The 12,303-nt window shown below is 46.4% G+C and overlaps 1 protein-coding gene across 1 annotated transcript in view; it reads right to left on the bottom strand.

Moving 5' to 3' along the window:
* frem1a (Fras1 related extracellular matrix 1a) overlaps nucleotides 1–12,303 on the bottom strand; it is a 29,293-nt gene that overhangs the window by 1,914 nt on the left and 15,076 nt on the right. The window contains 28 exon segments of the mRNA XM_038976053.1: nucleotides 40–155; nucleotides 418–549; nucleotides 831–1,034; nucleotides 1,131–1,178; nucleotides 1,321–1,547; nucleotides 1,784–1,933; nucleotides 2,023–2,095; nucleotides 2,313–2,442; nucleotides 2,760–2,904; nucleotides 3,129–3,330; nucleotides 3,518–3,935; nucleotides 4,185–4,449; nucleotides 4,728–4,920; nucleotides 5,221–5,362; nucleotides 5,780–5,924; nucleotides 6,141–6,366; nucleotides 7,114–7,310; nucleotides 7,568–7,753; nucleotides 8,025–8,228; nucleotides 8,460–8,712; nucleotides 8,821–8,914; nucleotides 9,207–9,415; nucleotides 9,756–9,923; nucleotides 10,011–10,101; nucleotides 10,268–10,464; nucleotides 10,579–10,721; nucleotides 11,653–11,997; nucleotides 12,102–12,233. Of these exon segments, the coding sequence (XP_038831981.1) occupies nucleotides 40–155; nucleotides 418–549; nucleotides 831–1,034; nucleotides 1,131–1,178; nucleotides 1,321–1,547; nucleotides 1,784–1,933; nucleotides 2,023–2,095; nucleotides 2,313–2,442; nucleotides 2,760–2,904; nucleotides 3,129–3,330; nucleotides 3,518–3,935; nucleotides 4,185–4,449; nucleotides 4,728–4,920; nucleotides 5,221–5,362; nucleotides 5,780–5,924; nucleotides 6,141–6,366; nucleotides 7,114–7,310; nucleotides 7,568–7,753; nucleotides 8,025–8,228; nucleotides 8,460–8,712; nucleotides 8,821–8,914; nucleotides 9,207–9,415; nucleotides 9,756–9,923; nucleotides 10,011–10,101; nucleotides 10,268–10,464; nucleotides 10,579–10,721; nucleotides 11,653–11,997; nucleotides 12,102–12,233 (5,035 nt within the window).

The raw sequence follows: 12,303 nt of genomic DNA, 5'->3' as shown, positions 1-12,303 counted from the left end.
TCGCAAAATAAGTCACATGTTTCTTGTTCCCCTCCTCACCTCTCCCTGCATGCCCTGATGGCGGTGCTCCACGACGACTTGCGCTCGGTGCTCAGGAAGTAGCAGTAGCCGCTGTGATAGGTCCAGCCCTTACGACAATTCTGAGCACTGACCATCTGTGTCGGGGAGGAGGAAAATGGCTGGCCAGTGAGGTGAGAGTTCATTACTGAAATATGAAATGGCTAACATTAAGGGCTGGTTTCCCAGACACATCAAGCTCAGTCCAAGACAGTGGCCCAGAATGTTGAGCTATGACTTGGTTAGCCCATACACTATGACCCTGAAATAGTCTAAGTATGATATTCATAATACAATTGGCCAATTGACGAGGGTACATTATTATTCTGTTTCAGGCACCATCCGTCCCAGATTGATTACCTCATCAGTGGGAGCCCAGGGCTTCCAGGAGACCCCGTTGCAGCGGAGGAGCCCGCCTGAGCTCTGGTTAAAGTGTAGGAGCCCCATCAGCTCTGGGACACAGGGTTTAGGGCCAGAGCTAGGTGAAGCCTCCTGAGGGCCAATATTATTAGAGTAAGTAACACATTTAGTTAATTTGTTCATCATATTGGAAGTAGTTTATAGGCCAAGAGAGAGAGACTGTAATCTATGCTTTGGGTTTGTTTATATAGCCACTGCCACCAATGTCTGAATAACCCTCAGTGTCTGTTTATATTGAGGCGATTTCAGTCCTACCTTAGCTGTTCCACCATGAGATCCAAACCTCTTGATGTGATTGCCGGTGTTGTACTAAATATAGAAACTGTTATGAATCAAATGTAACGATGACTCACCTTATTGGGCTGCTCAGGCATTGTACGTGGGAGCAAGCTGTCACTCTTCGTCTTAGGGACAGGTTTAGGGTTGTTGGGAGCCACTGGTGGTGCTGCTGCTGCATGTTGCTGCCGCTCTCTGCTGGTCACCTGAATATTAGCCTTCCTTCCCTTCCTAGACGGAGACTTATCATCCTCCAGGCGCACGGACATGATCCCGTGGTACTGCAACCACAGAGAGGCAGTGAGAGAAAGACCGTGATGGCTGTCCCTAGGTTGGATTCGCTGTGTTTAGATTAGTGCAAAAGGTCGTAGCCTTACCGTGAACACAGTGTCTGTTCCATTACGATGGACTGACGATGGTGGAATCTGTGAGAAGATAATACACGATCAAGTTGTACTACATAACTCTTAGGTTTAGTGTAGTTTAGAGTGAAGGCTTGGAACAAAGACTTGGGACAAACCTCAACAGAATAACAGTCACACCGGTGATTACAGAGTAAAAACTCACTGTCTTTCTATTGGCCATGGCTCTGAGTTTCATATTGGGCGTGGCGGGCACAGCAGCGGGCACAGACTGGGGCACACCATCGCCTCGGGTCCAGGTCATCTGCTGGTCTCCCTTGGCAAGGGGTAGTGTCTCCAAATGAATGGAGCCATGTTGGGGGTAGGGCCCTGACTGAACCTGCTTCCCCCCCAGACTGGAGCCCATAGTGACCCGACTGGATCCACACTGTCCTGGAAAAGCACAGAGACTTACATTGAGATTTTGAAACCACGTCAATACATCATAGAAGGTTGGTGTATTGTCTCTATCAGTCTTTGGCTTCCTCGGTCCCTCCAGTTTCAATAACTTGAAAAATGTACCATGACAATGTACAACCTTTTTAGATTAAAATAAAGAAACGGCATTGACTCACAAGACAATAGAAACGGTTTCTATTTGATTTAGTCACTAGTTCCCCAGTGTTCACCTTTCCCAGAGTCCTTGATTTTAACCAGCGCTTTGGAGGTGCTGCCTACTACGGTTCCCTCAGGGGACACCAGTGTCACTTCAAATGTCTCCTCTGCCTCCTCCAGGTGATCTTGGGTAATTTCAATACGCCAGCTCCTTTTGGATACGCCTTCATAGAGAGCACAGGTTTGAGTTACCTATCTCTCCTAATCTATGATGGTAACTCATATCAACATCCCACTCCAAAGCCACACGTACCAGGATCAAACTGGATTAGGCTGGACGGGCTCAGAGTGAAATCCTTTCCAGCAGTCGCTGTGACCTCTCTCACCTAAGATATTGACAAAAGGGGAATCCGAAAGTGACATTACATTAATCGCACTAAAATGGATTTAAAGATTTATAGTGCCATCAATCACTCGATTTACCTCACCGAGACTAACCTGGTTAAATAAAGGTAAAGAATTAATATATGCAATTTAGCAGAATTTCTAGATTACAGGAATTGTTCTAAGAACCATACTGTTTGAAACAGATAGATCAGAAACCTTGATGGTGATGTACGAGGACTCGGCCATGTTGCCTTTCCGTAGGACGTCCAGTGAGACAGTGCCCTGGTCCTCACATGCCTGGTACTCAGACACAGCCAGCTCCACACGAGACCACTTCAGTTCCAGTCTGCAGCATGGAACCATGAAGAACACAGCACAGTGAAAACAGTTTTACACACTTACCAAAGACCCTGCGTTGCCTTTCCAAGTTGATTGAGGGTGATGGTACCTTCTTTCATTACGAGGACACAGTACATATGTTACATACAGAGACCAATACGGTCGTTGGGGACCGTTTATCAAATCTTCATAAGCTGTCATATAAATTGGCCTTGTCATGTACAGTAGTATGTATGTAACCATTGGTTCTCTCCTCCCCCTGACTGGCCACAGTATGTAGAGCATATTAACACTATTTGTGTCTTGTGCGGAGTAGCAGCTCACGTGTGGGAGGGCCCAGTGTTCCCCAGAGGGTCTGACACTCTGAACTCCAGGCTGTCCGACAGGGCTTCTGTCGCTGGGTCTATGATATACACGATAGTCCTTTTGCTCAGGTCCCTCTGAGTGAAACGCTTCTGGATAAAGCTGCCTGCAACAGCACAGTGTAAGATTGACTGTTTACTGAAGAGCAAACACAATTAACCTGGGGTCTATGGGCTATCGTATGGTCTTTTTTTGAAGGAGCACTGATGGCCTAATTAAATGCATTTGGATTAATTGTGCGTAAAATAAAGAATATATTCTGTATTCTCAGTGTACAAAAGGATAAAACTGAGGGAATGGGGCCTGACGCCCCTGCATATAAGGCTTCACCTTTAATCGTATTCTCCAGGTAGCCAAAGTATGGTGGTCTGTGGATGTGGAAGGAGAGGTCTTCGTCCTTGCTGTTGCTGTCCTGCGCTCTCAGCTCCCGGGACGAGAGGTAGATCCCATAGCGACCGTCAGACAGGACTTCAGCCTTCCACAGAGACTGCAGCTGCACAACCTCAGGAGCCGAGCTGTCCAAAGGCTCAATCTGGAATACAGGGTCTTGTTCATTAGGCACCATCAAAGGCGTCCATCAAAACATTCCCAAAACATTGCACAACTAATTAGTTTGATTCCACTACTATTGAATAAGTTGCTGTGCTGATCTACTAGTGAAACGGCCCCTCAATCGACATATCTAGGAAGAGGTGTGTATGCAGATAAGTGTGTCCTACCTGAATGGTAAAGATAACAGGTTCCGTCTGTACCCTCCCCTCCAGCAGGAAACTCCTGTTTGTAGTGTCTGAGGCCGTGAAGGTAAAGCGGTCGATCTGCGACGGGCCGCCCCCGTGCCTGTAGGTCACCTCCAGCTCCTGCAGGTCCCACTGGGTGAAGTTACCCCCGGCAGCGAGCGGGACACCGCCCCGGAGCAGGGTGCCGTACTGCGGAGGCTGGGCCAGGAAGAAGAGCAGGTCACTGGGTGGGGTGTCGGGGTCGGACAAGGCGAGGGCGTCAGGGGTCACCGCCATGGAGGAGTCCTGAGGGACTCTCAAGCCGCTGTTACAGGTCAGTGATGGCAGCACGCGGTCGGTGGTCTCAACGTAAATCTCCAGGGTGCCGTTACGGGTGGCCTTGCCGTTGCTGACGACAAACCTAGCAAAGACATACAGGAGCATGGCAGGTTCTTAGGGGAAGGTACTTCATCTCATACAATGTATCAAACTTATAGATGTGGGTCAGATTTGGGCCATCTGATATCTGTTATGATGGCTACAGTCTTGGAGATGTACATTTTGTTCTACAAACCAGCATCGTTTGCAGCATGTTCCAACCACTATTATGTGGAATAATGTTAAGATTATCAGCTGTTTCATTTTATACATTTAGAAGGGTTGCCATTACTGTAGTGTCTCCAGCGACGCGGTGGCTCTGTTGTCGTGGACGTAGCCCACCAGGTTGGCAGCGATGTCCATCTGGCTGAAGGTGCTGATGACCACCCCAGGGTGTTTGATGTACTCCATGTGGCCGTTGCCGGGGGGGACTGTAACGATGTAGAACAGCTCCTCGGGTTTGTCTGTACCGTCCGTCGCCAGCAAGACGTCTGTGGTCAGAACCACGCGCTCACCGCGGCTGGTCTTCACCGGCTTCACAAAAATGGCAATGTTTCCTGGGAATTGATAGAGAAAGTGAAGTCTTAAAAATGAAAGTTTGCACAAATTGGTTTACACAACATAGACTTATAAACCAGCTTATTTTATTCATTATTTTAGCTGTGTTTAACATTATTATAATAACATAAGACAACAGTAGTAGTAGCTACCAGCTGATATGATGAGACTTCTCTACTAGTGTTTGTTTTTTACACAGACCATGAATGTGTAGGTTATAGCAAACTGCATAATAGTGCACTTCCCAGTTTGGTGGTCTGTCCATCTGTTCACAAACCTTTCTCCATGTCCTTGAGGGAGATGTGGAAGTGCTGCGCGGGGGAGCGGTTCTTCCCGTCCAGCAGGTGGAACACAAAGAAATCCTGTGTGTGTCCCAGTGGCCCCGTATGGAGGTAGCGCAGCAGGTTCATGTCCAATGTCTCCTGGGTGCAGTTCATCCCCGCAGACTGGGTCACCCAGTCAGAGCCTACCTGAGAAGGGGCTATGGACAGTTAGGGAGAGAACACATAATGGAAGGCACATAATGACTGAATGTTGATGATTTACTTACAGTGAAATCATTAGTGGACTGAAAGTAATATCTTTAAAAAAATATTATGTTGACATGCATGATTTAGCATGTTTCAAAAGTTGAATAATGAAGTAATATATATAAATGCTTTTTTTAAAGTGAAATGCCCCTTTAAGCTAGCATGGAACAATACTTTCTATCCTGGCATTTGTTAATAACACCTACCAGTTCATATCAGATGATACAGGAGTGTACTGACCTTAACCTGTAGCAGTCCCTGAGTGGGAACGCTCTCCAACATGTAGACTATCTCCTGAGAGGTAGTGTCGCTGTCCTGAGCAAAGAGAATAGCACTGGAGATCAGCCTAGCCTCGCCTGCCTCCACCTCCATTCCATTGTTCCTATAGGGCAGACAACCATGTTTGTTTTAGGAGTAGGGTGAAGTTGCGTGGGTCAGTTTTGCATTTCCCCCACTAACAATTAAAGTTAGGACTGGGGGAGGGGAAACTAATTCTAGATCTGTACCTAGGGGAAACTTCACCCAAACGGTTTGTTTATTAACTTGTGTGAAATGTGTACCGAATATCCACAGGAAGGAGAAATTGTGGTGTAGTAGTCAGGAAAGCCAGAAGGGGGAGCACAGATATAAGGGAAGTCTATATTAGGCGGGAGGAAGTTTATACGACCTGTTGTAAACTGGTTGCAGTATGTTCCATGTATGGATTATTGGTGAAGTAAACTCATAGTAAACTCTACAGAACGTGTGGACATCAATGAATTGTTTTCTCTGTGTAAATGTAACAAGTCCCATCTGTTACCTTATGACTCGAGGCTCCTCATCATTGACAGGGAGTATGTTGACCATCACGTGCCTCTGGAGCTGGTGTTTCCCATCGGTCAGATGGATGGTGAAGCTGTCCACCATGTTCTCAGAGTCATCGTGCATGTACATCAGAGACATACCTGAACAGTGGAGGTGAACTCATTATTTTAATGTGCCTGTATGTATAACACCACGACTGAAGCTCACTAGTACACAAATCCCACCAAATTGCTCTAGTTGAATCTCAACAGCTTTATCATGCTCTTCAGGATCACCAGTCTCAATAATAGCACAGTACTACGGTGTCCATATTATGACAGCCTCTGAGTCACAAGGAGTTGGTCACGGTACAGTACCATTCCTCAACTCCTGCATGGTGAAGTCCTGGACCAGCACCTCTGCGTCCCTGTGCCTGTTGACGGGTCTTCCATTGGCGGGCACGTCGTTGCCATACGTTCGGCCCATGATGGTGCCATGCTGGGGGGCCTGGACCACGCTGAACAGCAGGTTGTTCTTAGGGACGTCCAGATCCACCGCGTTTATAACAGCAGGGTCCAGCTCCTTCATATGGCCCTCTCGCACCTTTTTACACGGGAACATCAATGGGGATGTCGGTTAAATCGGTCCGGATGTGGTCCTAGAGTGCTTTGAGAAATGTTGCACTATAGAATAGGTGGTTAGCTGGTTTCAGTTGTTGTAAATGTGAAATCAGAGTGAAGAGCATGAAAAATGCCATCACTAGCACCTTAGTGGCTGCTGCCCAATATACATGGACTTTAAATCACTGGCCACTTTAATAATGGAACACTAGTGACTGTAATAATGTTTACATATTTTGCATTACTCATCTCATATGTGTATATACTGTATTCTATTCTACTGTATTTTAGTCTACTGACATTGCTCGTCCAAATATTGATATATTCTTTATTCCATTCTTTTAGATTTGTGTGTATTGCTGTGAAATTGTTAGATATTACTGCACCATTGGAGCTAGAAACACAAGCATTTCGCTACACCCGCAATAACATCTGCTAAACATGTGTATGTGACCAATAAAACTTTATTGGATTTGAACTATAATAGCTTTACATAGTGTAGACAAGACGTCTCCAAATCCGGCCCAGGAAAGCTACAAGACGTGCAGGGTTTTGTTTCAGACCAGCACTAGCACACCTAATTCCACTAATCATGGTCTTCAGCCTGGACCAGGTGTGTTAGTGATGGGCTTGAATAAAACCCTCCACATCCAGTAACTCTCCAGGACCGGAGTTGGTTGGTGGTGACCTCGGCTGGGGATAATTGACAGCTTGACGACGGGTGACTCACCGTGATATTTCTGGCGAGAAACTCCGGGACCTCGTCATTGATGGGGTTGATGATGATGTAGAAGTGGACGTGGGCTGAGGTGTGTTTCCCGTCAGAGACACAGAGCATGAACTGGTCAGCGGTTGGCTCGATCCTCTGGTGTCTGGACTGGACATAGTTCACATGTCCGTTCATGATGTCACTGTAAGAGAAGGAGGCTGAGGAGAGACCGGAGGAGAGATGCTGAGGTGGAACAGTCCGGGAACCTTTACAGTTAATAATGTACATACTGGTTATACATACTACGAAAAGGGGACAAAGTTTGAGTTTTTACAAAGGTCAAAGGATTGTTCACTGCTTATGAGGGATTCCATATGGCTTGAGGTTACAGCATTACAGTCTAAGAAAAAGTGCAAAGCCTGTGATGTGAATGGGGTTAAATGAAGACAAATATGACGGGGTTAAAGCTACTCACCGATGCTGATGCCTGTGTTGCTTTTCTCAAATCCAGGACTGGGCAGGATATTCTCGATGTAGCCGTACTGAGGAGGAGAGACCAGGCTGATCGCCAGCTCCTCCAGGGGAGTGTCCACATCCGAGGCACTGAGGTGGGCTACAGTTATAGGGGCCACACCTCCCTCATCCACCACAAACACATCTCCTACAAAGGAGGAGAGGAACATCCATATTGATTGACCATTTAGGTATAATTGTGAGAGAAAATAGTAATGGAATGCACTATACAGTATTGCTCAATATTTTACTTTTCTGTTGGTGAGCCCAGAGTGTTGCTTTCAGTATTTTTCCTCCACTTGCTAATGTAGGTGTACGTTTGCTCTTGAACCGTTTCACAAAACTCAAGGATACTAATAATGTCTGAACCTGAATAAAAAGAATCCTAGGCATTGCTGCAACATCACTGCATTCATTACCTGTTGCAATAGAAGGCATCTGACTGTCCACAGGGAACACGGTGACCTTCAGGTCATACAGAGGCAGGCTCTCCTGGACTTGTGCCCTGCCTCTTTTCAATGTGTCCCCTCGGTCCTTACAGCATGACGGAACATTCTCCGTCTGGCCGTCGGATATCACAAACGTGATTGTGTCGTGTCGAGGGGCTAGTCCAATCTCCGCTCCTGAGAGACATACGAAACATGATTGCAAGTTTTTGGCTTCAAAGAAGGGGATGAAATAATATGTCTATAATCATGTTTTTTGACTCACGCAGAAAACCACATGATGGCCAACAGAAACAGTTTTAAGATGTTAGGGTTAATGTATAAAATATATATTTTTTAAATGGAATGGTCATAAACCAGCAATACACTTATAGTGGTGCATGGATGAGGTAGATTTAACAATAATACCTGTGTGTTCGTAGGTGATACTCCCTGCGACAATGTCTGCCTGAATGAAGCGATCGACCACAATGGCGTTTTTGCGCACCACGCCATGGTATGGCTGGCGGGCAATCATGTAGGTCAGACTGTTGTCGTCACTGTCTGCGTCTGTGGCATAGATGTACTCAGCGGTGATGATGACTTCCTGTCCCTCTGCACAGTCCAGAACAGGTTTCAGACCTGGCATGAGAACTGGAACCTCATCATTGATCAGTGTCACCTGTTGAAAAAGATATGGTCTTTGACTCTCATACAGCAAACATTCACTGTAACATCTTTTTGGCTCTGTTAGCATCGAAATGGTCATGTACATGAAGTTTTACAGTACCTTAACTTCCAGAACAAAGTTGATTGCGTTAATCCCATCGGTAGCGATTAATTCAATGGCATCGCCCACTGTTTCCGAGCTGTCGTGATAATATCTGCACGGACAAACCAACACATTTGTAGTTTGACAATACAATAGGATTGTTGACACAATTTGACTCTCCTTGTTATCGAATCAGTTTATGTCCATGCTGTATATAGATAGCCAATGACTGCGCTGTTTCAAAATTCATACTAGCATTACGCATAGAATCAAGCATTCTATTGGGTATACGTTCTAAACGGTCTATAGTGTGGCCATTGGAACGCAGCCAACATGTCCAAACTTCTCATGAGCATTGCAGTGTGTTAGGGTGCAGTAATGAAGTGTCATCAATCATATCTGACCTAACTTTTAGGCTTTTCAGGTCGCGAACAGTGAAGTTCTGGCCCGGTTTCATGGAGAAGCCATCCAGCTGAACAGCTCCGTGCCAAGGCTCTCTCTTCAGCTCCACTCTCAGGCTCTCCTCTGTAGAGTCATGGTCTGTCAGCAGCAGGTGGTCCGGACCCACCCAGCACTCCCCACCCTCGTCCACTGTCAGAGGTTTCATGTGCACCTGGGGAGGGAACATAAAGTATACAGCAGGGTTGTGCAATGAAGGGCCTGAAGGGATGAAACAATTCTGTCTCTCATTCTTCTATTTAAGGGCTAAATTGTCTGTTCAATTCATGATATAAATTGACCAATTAACTACCAGGTAGAAAATAAAACCCAGTAGTACTTTGGCCTTCGAGGGCATCAACCGCCTTGGTGTAGAGTCTTCAACCTGCTTCAGCTACTCCTACACAGCTTGTGGTAGAGTTAGCAATGCTAGCATGATTGTGACCGGTTGGGGGTTAGCCTACCAGTACACAGAAGTGGTATCTAGCTTGATTACTTTGAACACAACCTTATACCTCTGGGGCCAGGTTGTCCACTGGCACCACAGTAATGTTGAAGCAGATGCCAGCGACTGTGGTTCCCTGCTGGTTGGTGACGGAGAGCACCAACTGGATGTGCTGCGGGTAAGGCCCAATGTCCAGGATGGGAGGCATGTAGGCCACTTTCATGTAGTTGACTGCATGCTGGAACAATAAAGGTGTTAGTAAACCAAGTCTGACATTTCCCCCGTCCAGCTACAATAACTTGGGAGTAAACATATCTGAGCTTACCTGTGTGAATAACCTTAACATTGGGGCTTCAGGATCCTTGGTGAACTTGGCAATGCTGTCAACCAGGAACAGCCTCCCTGCATCATGGCCCCTGGCCAACAGGAAAATAGCACATTGAATGTAACAGTCGAGTTTGAAGGGGGATGCCTTAAAGTATTAGCATTGGTATCATTCTTCCCCAATGGTACCAAGTGTACAGTATGCATTCTATCCCTGCAAATGGCAAAAACAAACTTAACTCGACAAGAGATGCTTACCCATAAGACCTGCTGTAGAAGGGCGGAGTGGTAACAGTGTATGTGAGCTCGCTGTCAGGGGACTCCAGATCGATGAAGTGAAGCTGCTTCTTGGTCAGGTGGACCACCTCTGTCTCTTTGACCACCAGGCACCGAGTCACCCCAGGGACCTCTTTAGGTGGCTGGTCAGGCACAGGGTTGATGTGCACCACTATGACCTGCAAAGGTGGGACGCCACATTAGCTTTCAATGACATTTGAGGAGTTGGAATTCAATTCAATCCAACTTTATGAATCTGCAGTTTTACACGATCCAGTAATGGTACTACTCACCTGAGGTTCTGAAAGGTTGGGTGGGTCATGGAAGTCCGAGAGCACCACTTCGAAGGAGTCATCAAACACCTCATTCCCTAGATGGCGGTAGTAGACCACAGAGTGGAACAGGTCCTTCTGCAGGAAACGGCTGACAGGATAACCTGAGAGGACCAAGGAAAAGAACACCATTGTCATTTTTTACAGATGATTTTAAGATAATATATGAGGCTGTGTGATTTAACTGAAACATACAGGTAACTGCCAAAATAAAGGAAACATCAACGTAAAGGGTCTTAATAGGGCGTTGGGCCACCAATGGCCAGAACAACTTCAGTGTACCTTGGGAGAGATTCTACAAGTGTTTGGGACTCTATTGGAGTGATGCGACACCATTCTTCCACGAGACATTCCATTATTTGGTGTTTTGTTGATGGTGGTGGAAAAAGCTGCCTCAGGCGCCGCTCCAGTGTTTAATTGGGTTGAGATCTGATGACTGAGATGGCCATTGCGTATGATTTACATTGTTTTCATGCTCATCAAACCGTCCAGTGACCACTCTTGCCTTTGGATGGGGGTATTGTCATCCTATGGGGGCATAGCCATGGCAACCATAGTAATGGTCTGGGCTATCCGGGGTCCTTGGGACATCCCTAACCCATTGAAGTTGACATTTTAAAAGGTTAAGGGTTAGGGTTTAGGGTAGGGACGTCCCAAGGAGCCAGGATAGCACTGACCCCAAAATAATGGCCTGCCCAGCATTTTTATATATGACCCTAAGCATGATGGGATGTTAACTGCTTAATTGACTCAAGAACCACACCTGTGTGGAAGCACCTGCTTTCAATATACTTTTGCATCCCTTATTTACTCGTGTTTCCATTATTTTGGCAGTTACCTGTATATTGAAGTATTGTATTCTAAAACTGCCATATGATTATCAAACTTAACAACAAGTGAGTCATTGCATAATAAAGCTCTGCAAAAGTTCCACATTGCTATGCCTTGCAATTGCATTCAGCTGGGAACCAAAGTGTGCACAATAGCTGTGCCTTGTAAAACAATGTGGTCTATTCAGAGTGCTCCTCTCCTCACCGGTGAGTCCAGGACCAGGGATCTTCATGAGCTCTCCAGCTTGCGGTGGCCGGGTGATGTTGAACAGGATGTAGTCGTCGCTTGAGTCCATGTCTGAGGCCTGCAGTATGGATCCTCTCAGTAGGGCCGTGTGGCCCTCAGACAGCTCCAGCACTGTGTTGGTGATGAGGAATGGTGGGCTGTCATCCTTGGGCAGGATGTTGATGGGGAACTTATGCCGGGTCTGGTGGCGCCCATCGGTGATGCGGAAGATGATGAAGTCCTTGGTGGTGTCGCTGTCGTCGTGATGGTAGCGCACGGCGCCCGCGAGGATGTCGGCGACGGTGAACATGAAACCCTTGCCACCTGCAGATTATGGACACATAGTGGGGATGTCGCCGACATCCTAGAAGTAATTAAAATAAAATAACAATCAAATGATGCTATTGAAGGAATAATGAGTTCTATACCTCTCAGTGTTAGCCTGCCATGCTGGAGGCCGTCGACAGTGATGATGCGTACAGCCTTGAAGTTGTCGTTGTCCACAATCTGGAGCTGATCCCACGTGATTGGACGAGACTGACCTTCAAGAAGACTAAGACCTAGAAAGATCACATTGTGACATAACTATTTTATAATCTGTACAAGATCTGTGCAGAAGTTGTGTGTCTG

Source organism: Salvelinus namaycush, chromosome 36, assembly GCF_016432855.1.
Source record: "Salvelinus namaycush isolate Seneca chromosome 36, SaNama_1.0, whole genome shotgun sequence".
Lineage (NCBI taxonomy): Eukaryota > Metazoa > Chordata > Actinopteri > Salmoniformes > Salmonidae > Salvelinus > Salvelinus namaycush.
This window is presented reverse-complemented; position numbering and strand designations above follow the sequence as displayed.